Here is a 17,252-nt window from a genome sequence, read left to right as displayed (position 1 = left end):
TTTATTACTGACAGAACAGGAACAACTGATTGAACTATCAACAAATTCTACGTTAAAATGCAGGTATGAATGAGAAGATCTTTATTTTTGGTTAAAAATTTACAGAGTATCCTCAAATATCTGCAAAAGCTATAAAAACCTTAATGCCCTTTGTTAGAATATATTTGCACGAAAAGTTGTTTTCAACATGTCGGAACAAAAACAAAGTACAGAAATAAATTGGATGCTAAACATGAAATGTGTTTATAAATAATGAAAATAGAACCTAACTAAGTTGTGTGCAAAGCAAGCTTATCAGTCATTAAAAATTCTATTTGTGCATATTAACTTTATTTTGTAATAATTTTTTAACTTCTATTATAATATAATGATATATTAAAATGTTTTTCTTTGTATGTACTACCTAAATTTGAATATTTTTTTTTTTATGATCCTGGGTTCTGCGAAATAATTCTATATTCATAAGGGTTCCATAAATTGACAAAGTTAGAAGACCACTGATCTATACCCAAAAAAATGTATGTGCATGTCACACTACTTTTGGCCTTATATCTCAGGATTAACCAAACCAATTTTCTTCAAATTTGGCTCAAATATTTCTACATATAGGGCATTGACCATGTTAATCTTTTTTAAAAGTTCATTAGGATGTTGTGGGGATATCGCAAAAAAAAAAATCAACTTTCTTCAGAGGCATCTTAGAGAAAACTTTATTAAAGCAAATTTATTACCTAGAATGATAAATAATCCAAAAATAATTCAATTCCCACCTGTTAAAACTGTGTAATACATGTTTTCTTTTGCTCTATCTCCTTTCAGTTTAAATATTTTTTAAATTTTAGAACTTGGTACTAAAATACAGAAAAGGTTTTTTGAAAACTTAATTTTTTTTATTTTAACCTTTATTAAAGGATAAAGAGGGATTTTAGATTTAAAGAAAACTACAAGCAAATTTGTGAAGTTTAATGTCTATATGTATTTTTTTAAGTTTTTCAAGCATGGCACCACTGGTAAAATAACTGTTATGCATAATTTTAAGAAAAGCTTACCAAAATTTTGTTTGGCTTTCTCAAGTGCTTTTGGCTATTCTGCCATCTTTAGGAGAAATTTATAATTAAAGTATATAAAACTGTAAAATTCACGCAATAAAATTAAATACATAACAGTTGATTGTCATTTTGTAATGTTAAAGTCATAAATTAAAGTAACTACATCTACTGTTAAAAACTACTGCTTTTTAACTACCTAAAAAACTGTACATACTAAACTTATGTCACTTGACATAAAAGATATGTATACAAGTATTGATATAGATAAAACCATAAACATAAATACTTTACCTGAATTAAAATTACAAACCAATCTGACAATGAAATAATTTACTTATTAAAATTATGCCTTAAATATAATTATTTTAAATTCAATAAGTTTTACCAACAGTAGAATTGTCTTGCCATGGGATCACCACTTTCGGCAATCACGTCTGACATTTTTATGAATAATTTTGAAAACAGTTTTACCTGCAATAATTAAGAAACATATCATACTATACAAAAGTTATGTGGTTGACATTTTAATCATATTTAATCAAAAAACTAATAATGAAGAAAATATAATAACGTATGAAATCAGCCCATTGGATGAAAACATTAATTTCATTATGAATCAAGAAATGAACAATAGCATTGATTACTTAGATAAAACAGTTAATAAAAACTTCAATAATAATTGATTGGACTTAAACAAATATAGGAAACCAACCCAACAAAATAATTCCTTTCATCCATGGAACCAAAAAATAGCCACTTTCAATTTCTTAATATACAGAGCAATCAAATATCTTCAACATAATACTATAAAATTAACTAACGAATTAAATAATATTAAATTCATTGCTACATGGAATGGATATACTGATAATTTAATAGCTAGATTATACTTCAAATTAAAAAATAAATTATATATAAGGGAATAAGAGAAAAAGTAAAATTAAAACATAACTCTGAAAACTATTATGTAATAATAGAATATAATTTAAACTATAGAAAATTTAATAAAATATATAAATTATTTAATTTAAAGATAGCATATACCACTAATAATAATAAAATCTAAAATTACATAAATAAGAGGTCCAACTAAAACCTTAAGAACTGGAGATAAATATAATATGAACGGACAGGGTGTACACTGTCTAAAATGTGTGAAGACTGCGAATTATGATGTTTTGGTACCTTTTTAACAATTGTACCTTTTTAATTAGAGCTAAAGAAAATATCAGTTGTATAACAAAGAAATACAAAGACTGCTCAAATTTTGCAAAACACATTTTGGATATTAAACATAATTATAATCCAAATAAATTCATGGAACTGTTGGATTACTCTAATAATTTTTTTAATACCTTTAATCTCGAAAAATAACACATATACACAGATCTGAAAAGTTCTGTAGTCAGTACAAGTAGCGCCTCTCTGACAACCAAGGAACTATGTAGTACGATGTCTGGTGAGTGTACAAAATTTAATCACATTTTGTCACTCCAGTCTTGAGTTATATTCAGCCATGTACATTGTGTTCATGTGACCTTGTGCAAGCTTGAGACATGGAACATTTGAGTTTCATTTCAAAAATCTTTTATTGAAACTTATTCTATGATACAGCAAGCATTCTGTGATGATGCCACATCTTGTACTACAACATACACGTGGTGGAAGCTGTTTAAAGACTAGAGAGTCATTAGATGACAACAAATGAAGGGGAAGCTGTCAAAAGCTGTTCACGACGAAAATGTTGTGAAAGTGACCATGCTCCTGCTCGAATAACCTCAGAATGTACAATTCTGACAGATAAAATGAACCGCCTAAAGGTATGCTCTCTTTTCGTTCCTCACTTCTTGACTGAAGAACAAAAACAGGGTGCATCTTTCTTGCGTCTAAGACTTCTTTGAAACTGATAATAACAACCCAAATTTTTGGCAGACAATTGTAACTGGGCGATGAAAGCTGGTGCTCCATGTATGATCTGCAAACAAAGCGTCAGTCCTGGAGCACAAAGACTGGCGAAAGTCAGGCAGCAAAAATCAAGAGTGAAAACAATGTTGATTGCATTCTTTCACTCAAGGGCCTGATTCATCATGAATTTGCATCAACTGGTCAAACTGTAAATTCTAAATTCTATTTGGAAGTAATGAAACTTCTGATGCATCACATTTGTTGAATCCAGCTCGAGTACCGGGATCTGGGCATTTGGACTCTCTTGCACGACAATGCCCTGGCACACATGGCAACAGTTTTAACACATTATTACACTGCAAATATAATCACTGTCTTATCCCACCTGCCCTGTTCACCCAGCTTGGCTTCAGCAGACTATTTTCTGTCATTCAAGTTCAAGATGAATGACCGCTTTCAACAACATTCCGGCCATCCAAAAGGCTTGCACCAAGCTGTTGAAAGCGATCCCACATAGTGATTTTTCCCGAGTGTTTGACGAGCTGTACCAGTGCTTCAACGAGTGCATACTTAGAGAAGGGTTTAAGCAGAGGACTGATGTGAGTAAATTTGTTTATCTTTAAATTTTTATTTAATTTAGTTTCAGAAGGTTTCCATACTACGTATACTAACAGTAACAAATTAATAAATGAACAGATTAAATTCGATGATGACATTTTATATAAGCAAATAATAAACATCAATTATTAAGTTGGCTAAACTTTTCCATAATCTATAGATTTCATAACAATATTGAATGTAGTTACTTTAACATTACAAAATGACAATCAATTGTTATGTATTTACTGTTATTATGTGAATTTTACATTTTTATATATTTTAATTATAAATTATAAATTCCTCCTGAAGATGGCAAAATAGTCGAAAGTGCTTGAAGAAGTCAAATGGAATTTTGGTAAGCTGTTCTTAAAATTATGTCTATATGAATATTTTTAGAAAAAACTTCTTAAAATTTATTTCTTATCTAAAAAATATATATTCTATTTTTTGGCTCTTTTAATTTTTATTTTTTTAATACTTTGCCTTATTTTTTTTTTTAATTTTAAAATAATACAATTTAAATACTACTCAGTGTTGAATTTTTTCACAGTTTTATGTTAATCTGAATTCTAAAATAAATAAAAGTGTACTAATTCAATTATATACTATATAAGCAGAATATAAAAAAGGATTTTTTAATATGTTCTACTTTAGGTCTAACATTCTCAAATGACCTTCACAGTACACACAAACTGTATGTATAAATTAAATACTGGTGTGTACTAAATTTTCACCTAAAATATTGACTTATATTGGAACCAACCATAAAAAAGTGTTTTTTCCAATTATATGTATAAAATCTTTCCAGTTATGTAAGTTACATGTAAGAAATAGATGGAACTTAAACATTTTTCATATGTAGGAATTTTTTACATCTTTGGTACATCTTGGAATTGTCAGTGAATACTGTTTGTTTACTGCCAACCTTCAGTTACGTTAGCTTAGGCAACTGTTCACATGACAACAGCGAAGTCACAAATATTGTAACAGGTTACAAAGAAACCGTTAAAATCAGAAACAAGCAAGATTTATTTTTTACCTAAAAGTAGATATTAAAAATTATAATTCTGGACGAAATACGTTACTGCATTCCTTATATCGATGATTCTGCAGTCTCTAGAAGTTTAAAGAATAGTACTTAAAATAAAAGAATGTGAAGTAAGGTTAAAATGCCAACTAATATACATGCATCTGTGTTTAAATCTCTTTAGTTTTTGTTCATTTAACCTATTCTCTATTTATTTAACATACATCTGCAGTAAACCTCATAATCCATTAATATTATTATACAGTGTAATTAAAATATAAATTTAAATGCTGTTAGCGAGTGTTGATTTATTAGAAAAAATTTTTTTTTTTTAAATTAAATATTTCTCAGTATATTATTTACATAGTAAACAACTTCCAACAGTTCTGTATAAATTGATCCAATATAATTGAAAAAGTTTGGTAAGGATCATTAAAATGGAATTTCTTAATTAACCTTAACTTCTCAATTAAACTCAAATTGTTTTCCTCCTGTGTTTGATTATTATCAGCATCATTGAAAGGAAAAACATAATCAGAACTACAATATGAAATGTAATCCCATCGGATAACCTAAAGATGCATAGCCTTGCAAGTTGGCCAACATGGCCCACATAATTTCATTGTTATAAATTGTTACTATACTTTTTTACATTTTTTCAAATAATATACGTTACCAAATAATTTAGAAAAGTACCATATTTATTTTAACAATGATAAATTAATAAATGAACAAACATGATTTGATAATGATTTATTATATAAGCAAGTACTATATAATAACTGTAGACTTAGTTGACCATACCGTTCCCATTACATTTTACCATAACAGCGGAGATATTTATAATAACAGGATGTAAAGTCGACATAATTTTAAACATTTGATGACCACTGTTATATTATATTACATTACATTACATTACATAAACAAATTTACATTACGAAGAAGTTTAAGTTTTATTAAAATTATGATATATATTTTTTAAGTTCCTAATGATGGAATTTTATTCTGGAAGCGCTTGAATGTATATATATATATATATATATATATATATATAAAAGAATTGTTTGTAAGTGGGTTTTTTAATTATTAATTACACATTAATTGTCGATATAAAATTGTGTTCATACTTTAATGATGTTTTTTTCAGAGAGTAGGTCATTTTGATCCAGTAACACGAGTGAAATTAACACAGGATCAATTAATACCTAATTTTGCCATGAAAGAAGTTGTAGATAGTTTTCTTCAAGAGAATGAATGGGCACTGGATTACTGACACTACACGATTTCAAGAAAAATTCCATTACGCCCATTTGGTGGCACGACTTGGCTCTAATCTGGTTATTATTATACAACAATAAGCACGCTCAATGTCATTATTGTTATATAATATAGAATTAATCAAGACAAACTGCGTTTTGTAACATAATTATAATTATTATTAATTATGAAAGTATGTTTTTTATTGCTGTAATTAAACTTCATTTATGTCAAGTAAAAGTGTTGTATCTTTCTTATCTACTTATTTGAAAGAAATATAATTGAACAAAGTTTAGTTACACAATTAAACTATTGAATAAAATATAACTTTTATTATTTTCGGATTTTTATAGATTTTATTATAATTTATGTGAAAAGAACTGTGAAAAACTATTACTTTTAATTGGTGCTTTAGATGCCATTCTGTTACGTAATATATATACTAGTTTTACGTTATTTATTATAAGTTCTTAAAAGATTATAAATGTTATCATTCATTCTTTTTCATTTGTCATTTTTTTTAAGGACATATTTATTTTATTTAATATATTTGTATATAAATTAATTTGTAATCAAAACAAATTAGATTTATTAAACTTATGTTTGTGAATTATTTGTATTATCAGTTTCATATTTACGTGATCTGTTGCAAAATAAATTTTTACTAGGCAGAATTTTTTTTTCTTTTTTGTTTATAAATAAATATGGATTCACTGGATGTTAATGTTGTTAGTACGCAGATATACCACTTATCAGAGTACTTAGTTTTTGCTTTTAATTAAATATTGTATATATTTAAATAAAGATAGAATTTTAAGATATAATTAACAAGTATATTTTAATTTATTTCCACTAAGTCCTCACTCTCATTTTGTTGTTAAGTTATACTCTTCACTTTTTCCCGTAATAGATCTTGGACATATTATAATAGTTAACTGAAACAAATTTTTATGAATTGTGTTAATTTTTTATGATCATTGGTCATACAGATTTATTAGCCATATGATATATACCATTCATGGCAGTAGCATTAATAGTGAAATCCATTTTACTTTTGTATTTTGTAATATTTTATATATATATTTTTTTTTGTTGAAAATTCAAATAGTTCAATAACATATTGACTATCACTGTGCTCATTAAATTTAATATTAAACGAAATTTAAACCACCAAAACACAGTAAATAGATAAGTTAAACTTACCATATTAATTCCATTAATCAATTTTGGCAGAATCCTGTATCTTCAGTTGGTATTTAATTCTATAATTACATTAAAATAAATTGTTTTTAAATTTGTGAATTTTGAAGTTATTATGGACAAATACACAAACTCTATTGTCCAGTACTGGAATCGAAAACTTATCCTTGGAATTAATATGGTAAGTTTAACTTAAATGTTTACTGTGTTTTGGTGGTTAGATTTCATTTAGTATTAAATTCTATTAGCACAGTGGTCGATATGTTAACGAATTATTTAAATTTTCAACAAAAAAAAATTATATATATATATATTTATAGAAATTAACCTTTTTAATATTTATGTTATTCCTCCATACTGTTAATTTATATTTTTAATTCTATTGAATAAATTGCCTTGTACAGAATATTACAGAATCTATATTCTATAAAATATAAACGTAAAGAAGGAGAATACAACAAAGCAATCTATTGTAGATTGTATAGCCAATTAAAGAGAGAAGCACATAAAGCTAAGGAAAGGTGGAATATAAAAGAAGACATAGAGGATTTAGAAAAGAAAAGGAAGTTTGACATGTTGTATAAGAAGGTGAAAAATGCCACATACGGTAGAAAAAGTCCTACTTATAAAATAAGAGACATTGAGGTGAAAGATGGTAAAAACTTTTCTAAAGAAGATGAAATAAAGAAACAGTGGGAAGAGTATATTGAGGACCTATATGTAGGTACATAAGAAAAAGGAAACAGGAAGCTGAGGTGGAAGAAGAAGTTATTGAGGAGGAGAAAGGCCCTTCAATTTTGAGATATGAAATTATACAATCTAGAAAGACATGAAGAACAGGAAAGCAACAGGAGTAGAACTTCCAATAGAACTCTTTAAATGTTTAAAAGATGAAGGAATAGATGAAAAAATAAAATGTACAATAAATTTATGATACTGGATTATGGTCAGAAGATTTTGTTAAAACAATATTGAATGATATCCCATACTTAGAAAGGTTGAACCGAAAAATATGAAGAACATAGAAATATTAGCTTAATATCAATCACATGCTGCAAAAATAATGCTGAGAGTTATGAATAGAAGGTCGATTATGCAAATGTAAGAGATTGCTAGGGAAGAACAGTTCATAAAAGAAAAGTAACAAGAATGTAGGACTGATCAGAATGATTAGAAAGAGATATTTTGAATGAGAAAAAAGATTGATTGTGTTTTATAGACTTGGGGAAAGCATTCAACAGATTACAGTGGGAAAAGTTATTTAAGATTCTGAAAGAAAAGAGAGTTGATTGGAAAGGTATGCGATGAGTTTTATATGAAATAAGAAGCGGCTATGAAAATAAATGAGAATCTCACAAATTTGTTAGAATTAGGCAGAGGAGTTAAGCAAACTTGCTGTTTATCACCAACACTGTTCACCCGTTATGTTGAGGAAATGTTAAAAGAAATATTGGATGGCCAGAAAGGAGTAGCCATAGGTGGAAGAATATAAATTGTATCAGATTTGCTGATAATCTGCTAACTATAGCTCGACACTCGGACATTACAAGGAATGATAAAAGCATTGAAAGTAGGGATGAAAGTAGCTGTAAGGAAATCAAAAGTAATGAGGTGAATGAGAAGGAAAATCAAGAAATGTGGTGAAATTGAAAATCATTCAATTGATAATAGTAGATTCGTTTTAAAAATTGTAATTTGTTTAAATATTAGTGTTGTAACAGCAGAAGGAAAAATTGAACAAGTAAAAAGATTTAAATATCTTTGACAGTAAGACTGAAGGAGTAAAAAATAGATAATATGAGAATTGCATTGGAAAAAGAAGCCTTTTTTAGAAAGAAAAACTATTCTGCAGTAACATAGATCTGAACCTGTGGAAGAGATTGGTAAAATACTACGTTTGGAGTATACTTTTGTATTGTAGTGGAACGTGGACAGTGAGGTAAAAGATAAGATCGAAACTCTTGAGTGATCTGGAGGAGGATGGAGAAGATAAAATTGGTGGAAAGAGTTAGTATGTAGAAGTATTAAGAAGAAAAAATGAAGGTAGAACAATATTGATGACTGTCAGAAGGAGGAAGGATACTGGATTGGGCATGTAATTGGGAGGAAAAAAATAATAAATACAGTTCTTGAAGGCTCTGTTAAAGGTGAAAATAGAAGAGGAAGGAAGAGTTTACATGCTGTAAAGGTGTAACAGCTATTTCTTAAACTTCTAATTTTTTAAGACCATGTTTACTTTTGTCATTTCTGAAAATAAAACACGCCAGTAAAATATCTTGAGACTTTATAACAAATTATTCTTTTATGTGGATATGAGTTGTTTAATTTTAACCAATTGTCAACTCTCGGTTAGTGAATGGTTTTGTTGTTGGTATTTCATTATCTCATACTTCATGATTTTTAATTTTTATCCCCTGTGCTTATATATAATTATAATGGTACTTTGGATAATAACAAAATTTTATTACTATTGAAATTAAACCAATGAATGCGTATATTATTCAAATTCATCTGAGTTATAAAAAAAATTAACAAAAAACAGTTTCTTTTATGGCACTTTCTTAAAAGCTATATCTTGTATGACTTGCATCCAGTTTTATATAAAATTATATATTAATATTTAAGTTTAATTTAAATTTAAAAAGCAAAATAAGTAAATCATTATAAGATAAAAAGGTTTTTCTTTTACTTGAGAAGCAACAGTTTTATCTATTTAAAGTTAAAATCCATCCACTGAATAAGTTTTTGAGTTGCTGTTGTATAATTTTCAATTACTTTTAAATAATTATCTTCAGAAAAATATAGATGCAGTGGAGTCTGCAAATAGGGTTACAATGAATAAGATTTTGCTGTAGGTCATTAATGAACAATTAGAAAACAAGGGATGTAGAATACTTTCCTGAAGCCCGCCATGTTCTATATCTTGGAAATGAGGATATAAATTTAACATGTGTATTCTTATTAAAATATGAAATTTCACCTACTCTTATAGTTAGTTGGTAACCAATTTTAATCGTTTAATACCATAGCTACTAAGTTTTTCATCAGTAAAAAATTTTGCAAAATATCTGATCTGTTTTATTTCCAAATCCACTTCTAATTTTGATAACTGCTCATATAGTTTTAGATTTATTGTTAGTATTAACTGTTAAATTATCAGGTTATATGTGGATTATCTCCACTCCATAAATGATTATTTTTAGAATTGAAGACTCCGTTCCTTGTAAAAGTGGCTTCATCAGTAAATAAAATTGAATTTACCTTATCACCATTGTCCAGAAGTTTAACTGCTGGAAGTAATCTGTTGGCTGCAAATTTTGAACCTTTTGCAAATGGAGAGGATAAAGGTTTTATTTCCTTTGCATGCGCCACATTTTGTTGTTTGTCAATCCAGTGCGACATAAAATTCTCCTTTTACTAGTGCCTGGGCTATGCTGAGTTTACTTAACTTGATACTAATTTACAATATTGGAATTAACAATAAATAAAAACAATATTTAATCGAATTGAACGTAAAGCGAAGGACATGAAAACAGACACAAAATTACATCAATTTTCTGCCATAACAGCATTTGTTAACCGATTTAAAAAAGTAAAGTGTCATTTTATTCAAAATAAAAGGCTTAATATTTTAGTAAATAACATACATTTCGATAAAACTTAAATTAATTAAACTTGCGCCGGCCTCCGTGGCGTGAGTGGTAGCGTCTCGGTCTTTCACCCGGAGGTCCTGGGTTCGCATTCCGGTCAGGCATGGGATTTTTTCATACGCTACATTTCCATATCCCACGCACAGGCTTCAAGCTTACTGTGGTGATATCATCAAGAACGAAAAAAAAAAATTATGAAGATATAACAGATAGAAAAATAAATGGCTGCCATTTTGTAATTTACAAAGGTATTTTAAGTCCTGATTTTTTGCTAATTTTAAAACTTTATTATAAAGACGCTTACAAAATGTTAATGTGATTCCTCTATCCAAACTTTATAGATTTTTATATAAAAATAACAAAATGGCGGATGGGGTGAATGAAGGAGAAATTACCATTTTTCATAAGGATATTTTTTGTTTATATATATATATTCCTTGACATTAAATATTTTTCCAGTTAAATTGAATTATCTATGGGACGAAGAGTAAAAAATAAACAACTACATAGTAATATATTTTTTTAATAAAAAATATTTAAACCAGGTAAGACTGAAAATTTGATTTTACGTGTAAACTAAATGTAATGGTATCAATACATTTAGTTTTGATGCAATTACATTGTAATTTTTATGATTGCCAATAAAAAAAATGGTAAATTGCAAGTTTTACAACTTGATTGTTCTGGTGCATCTGGAAATTGAAAAATAGCAATGCAAGATAAAATGCCAATTGCCAAAGAATATTCGTAGAACAATTCTCATAACCATTGAAATTATAAACACTGGTTACATTCACTGCAGGCTGTTGACCCATCTTTTAATGTGTAATGATCATAGCAGTCGATGCCATTTAAAAGTAAAAAGTAACGATCAAAGTTTTAAGTTTTGTTTAGTTTTAGGTAAACCATTTGTTGAAACTTTTTTATTCTTGAAGAAAGTTTTAATTTCTAAACATCAAAAAAGATTTTTAGCAAATTACATTTTTCAACATTATGTTATTATTTCTGACATCCACTATTAATTAATTTTTTTTTTTAATAACTGAAATTTTTATTTTTCCAGCTATATAGATATACAGTTTTTTCAGACATTTCACAATCCTTTCCGACCAAAAAAACATATTTTTAGCATTGAAAAATTCTATTGTTGGCTTGATTTTTGCTTGATATCTCCAGACTGGATAAACCACAATTTGAATGAAATATAGCAAGATGGTTCTTATATGGAACACTGATGCCATTTAATTTTAGTTGCAACTAGTCAAGGAGATGTAGTCACCATGAGTGTTCTGATCTCAAAATTTCACTCAAAGAATAGGATAATTTTTTTACATAATTTATCATATCTTTTGGCTTATGTTGTGTACCATCAGATCCTAAATGAAAAAGGTGATAGCAAAAAAAGTATTTTTCATTTATCATAAAAGTTACCTTGTTTATTGTCTAAAATAGATCATACACCAGGTGTGCCAAAAGTCGCTTGACGAGAAATCTATGCCACGTTGGATATTGCTTGCAGTAGTGTACATCATATTTTGAAAGCACTGAAACTAAAAGCTTATCATCCACAACTGCATCCAAGTTTAATAGAAGATGACTCCAAGAGGCATAATAAGTTATGTGAGCAGTTTGTAATACGCTGTGAGGCTGAGCCTATATTTCAAAATCGCACTTTGTGTGTAGTTGAAGCTTCCTTTTAACTAAATAGTCATCATGATTGTGTGTACTGGAGTGATACACAAATCCACATGAAGTACTTGATCAAGAACTAAATGTTCCAGGCATCAATATGTGGGCTGATGTACAGAGTGGTTGTATTGTTGGTCCATACTTTTTCAATGGTACTGTAAGTGTTGATTCTTACCTTAAAATGTTACAAGAAGTAAATTTACTTGAACTACAAAATAATCCTTTGTTTGAAAGTATTAATTTAATTTGGCAACAAGATAGTGCTCTACCACATTACAGTTTATCTATAAGAGAATATGTTTGCAGAAACTTTGATGAGTGGATCAGAAGACACAGTATAACTGACTGGCCACCAAGATCGTGTGATCTTAACACTGTTAGACTTTCCAGTTTGGGGAATTTTGAAAAATGTTTTCTCTCAAGCCTAGAGATTTGCAGCAGTTGAGAAAAATAATCGAAGATGAATTTAAAGCTTTAAATGCAAATATTTGTGCAAAAAAATTGGTTGCAAGTTTTAACAACTGCTGTGAAAAATGTATTGAAGTACATGGGGAGCATTTTGAGCAATTCTTGTAAGGTTTTAAAAAATGTATAGTAAATTTTACTACGTATAAAAAATCTATTTAATTTAATAGCACAAGTATTGCTTTCAGCTTTTGAAATATTATATTTCCCAGACAAGAATTGGGACACCCAGTATTTAAAAAATTTATGTGATTTTTTTTTGAAGTCAAATGGTTAAGAGAAGTTGGGAAATGTATACTTAGACCTAATATGCCATTGTAGGAAACCGATTTAATTTTTCAATAGGATCGAGAACTAAAGCGTATGTGAAATCAGTAATGAACTGGCTTAGTGACCAGGAATTTAGTACTTTAGATTGGCCCAGGTCTTAATCTTATAGAAAAAATGTGATCCTATTAAAAAAAACTGAACCAACATATCTTTTTAGATAATCAGCTAGCAATGGAATTCCATAAGCAAGAATCTATAATAAAATTAGTCATAAATTATGTCAAAGCAAATTCACATTGTTATTAATGGCATTCATGTTTATTAATTTTCCTCATAAGTAGTGTAGTAGTCTGCCACAGGCAGAGCCCTTGCCAACAGTTGCATAACTTTGCAAGACTGACAACTCTGACTTTATTTGTTTTTACTGTTATCTTTTAAGATAAGGTAAAAAACACTTTTTGGTTAAATAATGAAATTGTTTTTACTCATTTTAGTGGTAATAATTATTACCACTTGATGAATATGACATCAAAAGTAATAATTAATGAACAGGTTTTTCCTATCTATTTTACTTGCAACAAAAAGTATGCCAAATCTCACTGGTTTATTAAAATTATAATAAAAAACCCCTTAATATATATAAAACTTATATTTAATAAATCAACTCAAGTACAGAATGATTGAAATAGGATGACTTACCTTATTTCATTACATAAGCAGAAGTGCTTTTGCAAACTTAATTCGTATTATCAGCTACATTATATATATATATATATATTTCAAAAAACATCATAAACTCGCAATACATAATATCATATCACTTATTCATTTATAGTTTATGTTAAAATTTTTTAAACTAATTAAAATCTTTTTAATTAAATTTAAATTATTTTTGTCATTCTTTAAAAGCTTATACAAAAATTTAAAAACTTATTTAAATTAAAAATTATAATCAAAGCAAGATGTAAAATATAAAAAATTGTTTAAAAGTTATAAAGATTAATTACTTAGAAAATTAAAATGTACAAATTTTTACATGTGTGAACAGTATGACATCAATATAAACAAATAAAATAAAGATAAAAATTAAAAACTAAAATAAAATAAAAAACTTAAGTAAAGTAAAATTTATATGCTAGCTGTTTCATAGAATTTACTTTACTAACCAGACTGGAAGATCAGTTACTCAACATAATTATCAAAAAAGATAATGGTGCTATCTACTGCAGTCTTTATAATACCGTAATCTTCATACTCCGTCTGAAGGTTGATCATATTAAATTTATTCTTATGTTTATATATATAATACCCTTCTAAAACTTCAAAACCCTTATTATTACTAACCGTATTGCATTTTTAAATTTCTAATATTTTTAAGTTTGTCTGAATATCTGATATTGAGTACTTATTTTTAATAAAGATTTGATAAATTCGAAAACCCAGTTTACCTTTTTTATAATTAATGTCCCATTAATCTGGTTTTGTATTGGTACAGAGGAGTATGGTTATTAAAAGAATTGATTTAAAAAATTATATATATATATTTAATTATTATTTCTAACCTAATTATGTGATATATGTTGAAATACCTAACATGGTCAGATTTATGCACATTGTGAACTAGTGAAAAATAGTTTTCAGTTGGAAGTCGTCACTTTCATAACTCTAACATGGGAGCTACAAAATGTCCAGCTTTATCATATCAAATTAATTCCACTCTAGCCATTTTATTTTAGGAGGTTTAGAAATTGTTAACCATGTTTTTACAAGTATGGTAAATATATTGCTAAAACTGGACATTATGCATTTTTTATTCACAATTTTTTTCAAAGAAACCAAGCATTTTGTACTAAACTTCAGTAAGCCAGAAAAATTGCCCTCTTTCTTTCCTGTGATGCTAATACCATACCTGTTCATTTTTTTGTTAGAGAAGTCTTTGCTATACATATTTTTATTAAACATCATAAAAACATGTGAAAATGTGTGATTAAATATAAATAAGTCTGTTAACATATACAATTTTTTTATAGCTTTATGAAAGTTATTTGATAAGTTGAATTAATATTCAACATGATCGTTATGCAGAAAATCAGCTGTTAAAGTTAATGTAAGTCCTTCCTAGAAAAAATCTGATTTGGACACCACATGACTTCCTTATATACCTTTTTTTTAACTCTGGAACCACCGTTAGGTATTACTTCAGAGGATGAGATGAATGACAAGCAGTGTGTGAAAATGCCATAGCCGATCAGGATTTGAACCCGGCACCTCTGGATGAAAGGCTGAGATGCTAGCACTCGCACCACGGAGACTGGCACTCCTTGTACGCCTAATAAATTACATATACACATTTTTTTAAATGAAAAGTACATAAAATATTATTTCATTAATAACTTATGATATATTTTTTTATTGTTATTATTGAATTATTATTTATCATATTTTTTTACAATCGGAGGTTAATAATTATTAATAGATTAATATATTTAAATTAAAAAAAAATGTTAAAAAAGAAAAGGAGATGATGTCTGATTCGAATCGATGTGCCATTGTAAGACCCAAATATTTCATTAATTAAAATTTCATTTGGCTATAACTATGGTGGAACCTATCAAAATAAGTACTACTTATGGTATATCATTTATATCATTGAAAACCTCTCAATAAGGGCTTATTACTGCATTAAGAAAAATCTCAAAATCCAAATGTTTTTTGATTTTGGTTTAATTTGGACATTTTGGTTCAGTCGATTGCAATCAAAAGGCGAGGTGCACAATTAGATGTTACAACAGTCCTAAATCCAAAATTTCAACATCCTACGGCTAATTGTTTTTGAGTTACATGTGAGATACATAAGTACATACAGATATCATGTTAAAATGGATATTTCTGTTGAAATCTGAAATTTTTCATGATCACAATACTTACTTTACTTCGTAAAAGTAAGTAAAATTGATAGTTGGCATTTTTGAAAAGTCTGCAGAAGTGGTCAAACTATTGACGCCAAACGAATAATATATTTTAGCATCAAGATACGCTTGAGAATATTGTAATAAAATAAATTTATATGTAAAATATCTATCTAATCACTGAAATTTTAGGATAAATATTCATTATATATATATAAAACAACATGTTGTGACTGATTCATTATAAATGCCCAGCCAAACTACTGATAATAAATTGATGAAAATTTGAATATACCTTATAGTGTGCAAGTGTACACTAAAAAAGGATTTTTTAAAATTACAAGTTTAGAGAGTAACAATAAAATCTACCATGTTTTGAATCTCTGTAATGAATGAACATATCAATTTGATTTTTGGTGTGTATGTGTGAATATCTAAAATCAAACTTTTTTTGATTTAAATTAAAAAATTTTTCAAAATTCAACCTTGAAAGGTATAAAGAAATGTAAACAAAATTTGAAGAATAATTGAAAAATTTCCCCATTTCCGACCATACTAAACAAGATATTCAGTAGATTTTGGCTTGTAAATATTCTTCAGATAAATATCTAAATACATTTTCATTATTTTTTTAATTTTGATTTTTTAAAGGATAAACTGTGTATGGTGTGGTGACAACCATTACAGCCACTACCACTATTACTGTATGTGTGATGGGACTGGGTGCACCTACTTTCATTTCTTGACTAAAAACATAAAATAGAAACTTGACCATGACAGGAAATGCAAGTAATCGTATAGCATGGGTGAAGCCGCAACGGAATGCTAGTACTATAAAAAAATAGGTAAAAACTTTGTCATTGCTTAATTGTCCCAAATCCCCATTACATCAATAGTGAATTAATCTACTAAAGTTAAAACCTTCACAAAAAAAAAAAAAAAATTGCAACTATCTACAGTAATAATTGATGTAGTATATAATGTTTGCTGGTAGAATGAGAAATGAATTTGAAAATTACAAAATAGGCAAAATCAATTTTATCACACTCAGTGGTATAACATTGTATATTTTCTAGGGCTGCATTATTATTAATGCTTAAATTACGCGGCCTTCATAATGATCCTCATTATGAAACAGGTTCCAGCTGCGATTTTCAATATGATACAAATGTTCTACCAATCAAAAGCATACTCTTTTCATCTACTTACCAATCAGAAAAAGGTATTG

The 17,252-nt window shown here is 27.8% G+C and overlaps 1 protein-coding gene across 3 annotated transcripts in view; it reads left to right on the top strand.

Moving 5' to 3' along the window:
• STUB1 (STIP1 homology and U-box containing protein 1) overlaps positions 1–6,672 on the top strand; it is a 60,348-nt gene extending 53,676 nt beyond the window's left edge. For all 3 annotated transcript variants that reach the window (XM_075375089.1, XM_075375087.1, XM_075375086.1), the window contains one exon: positions 5,732–6,672. In XM_075375089.1, the coding sequence (XP_075231204.1) occupies positions 5,732–5,857 (126 nt within the window). In that variant the 3' untranslated portion in view covers positions 5,858–6,672. The remainder of the gene's footprint in view (positions 1–5,731) is intronic.
• The last annotated feature ends 10,580 nt before the right edge of the window (positions 6,673–17,252 follow it).

This window comes from Lycorma delicatula, chromosome 9 (assembly GCF_047948215.1).
Source record: "Lycorma delicatula isolate Av1 chromosome 9, ASM4794821v1, whole genome shotgun sequence".
NCBI classification, from domain to species: domain Eukaryota; kingdom Metazoa; phylum Arthropoda; class Insecta; order Hemiptera; family Fulgoridae; genus Lycorma; species Lycorma delicatula.
The sequence above is the reverse complement of the archived record's forward strand: the minus strand, read 5'-3'. Positions and strand labels throughout refer to the sequence as shown.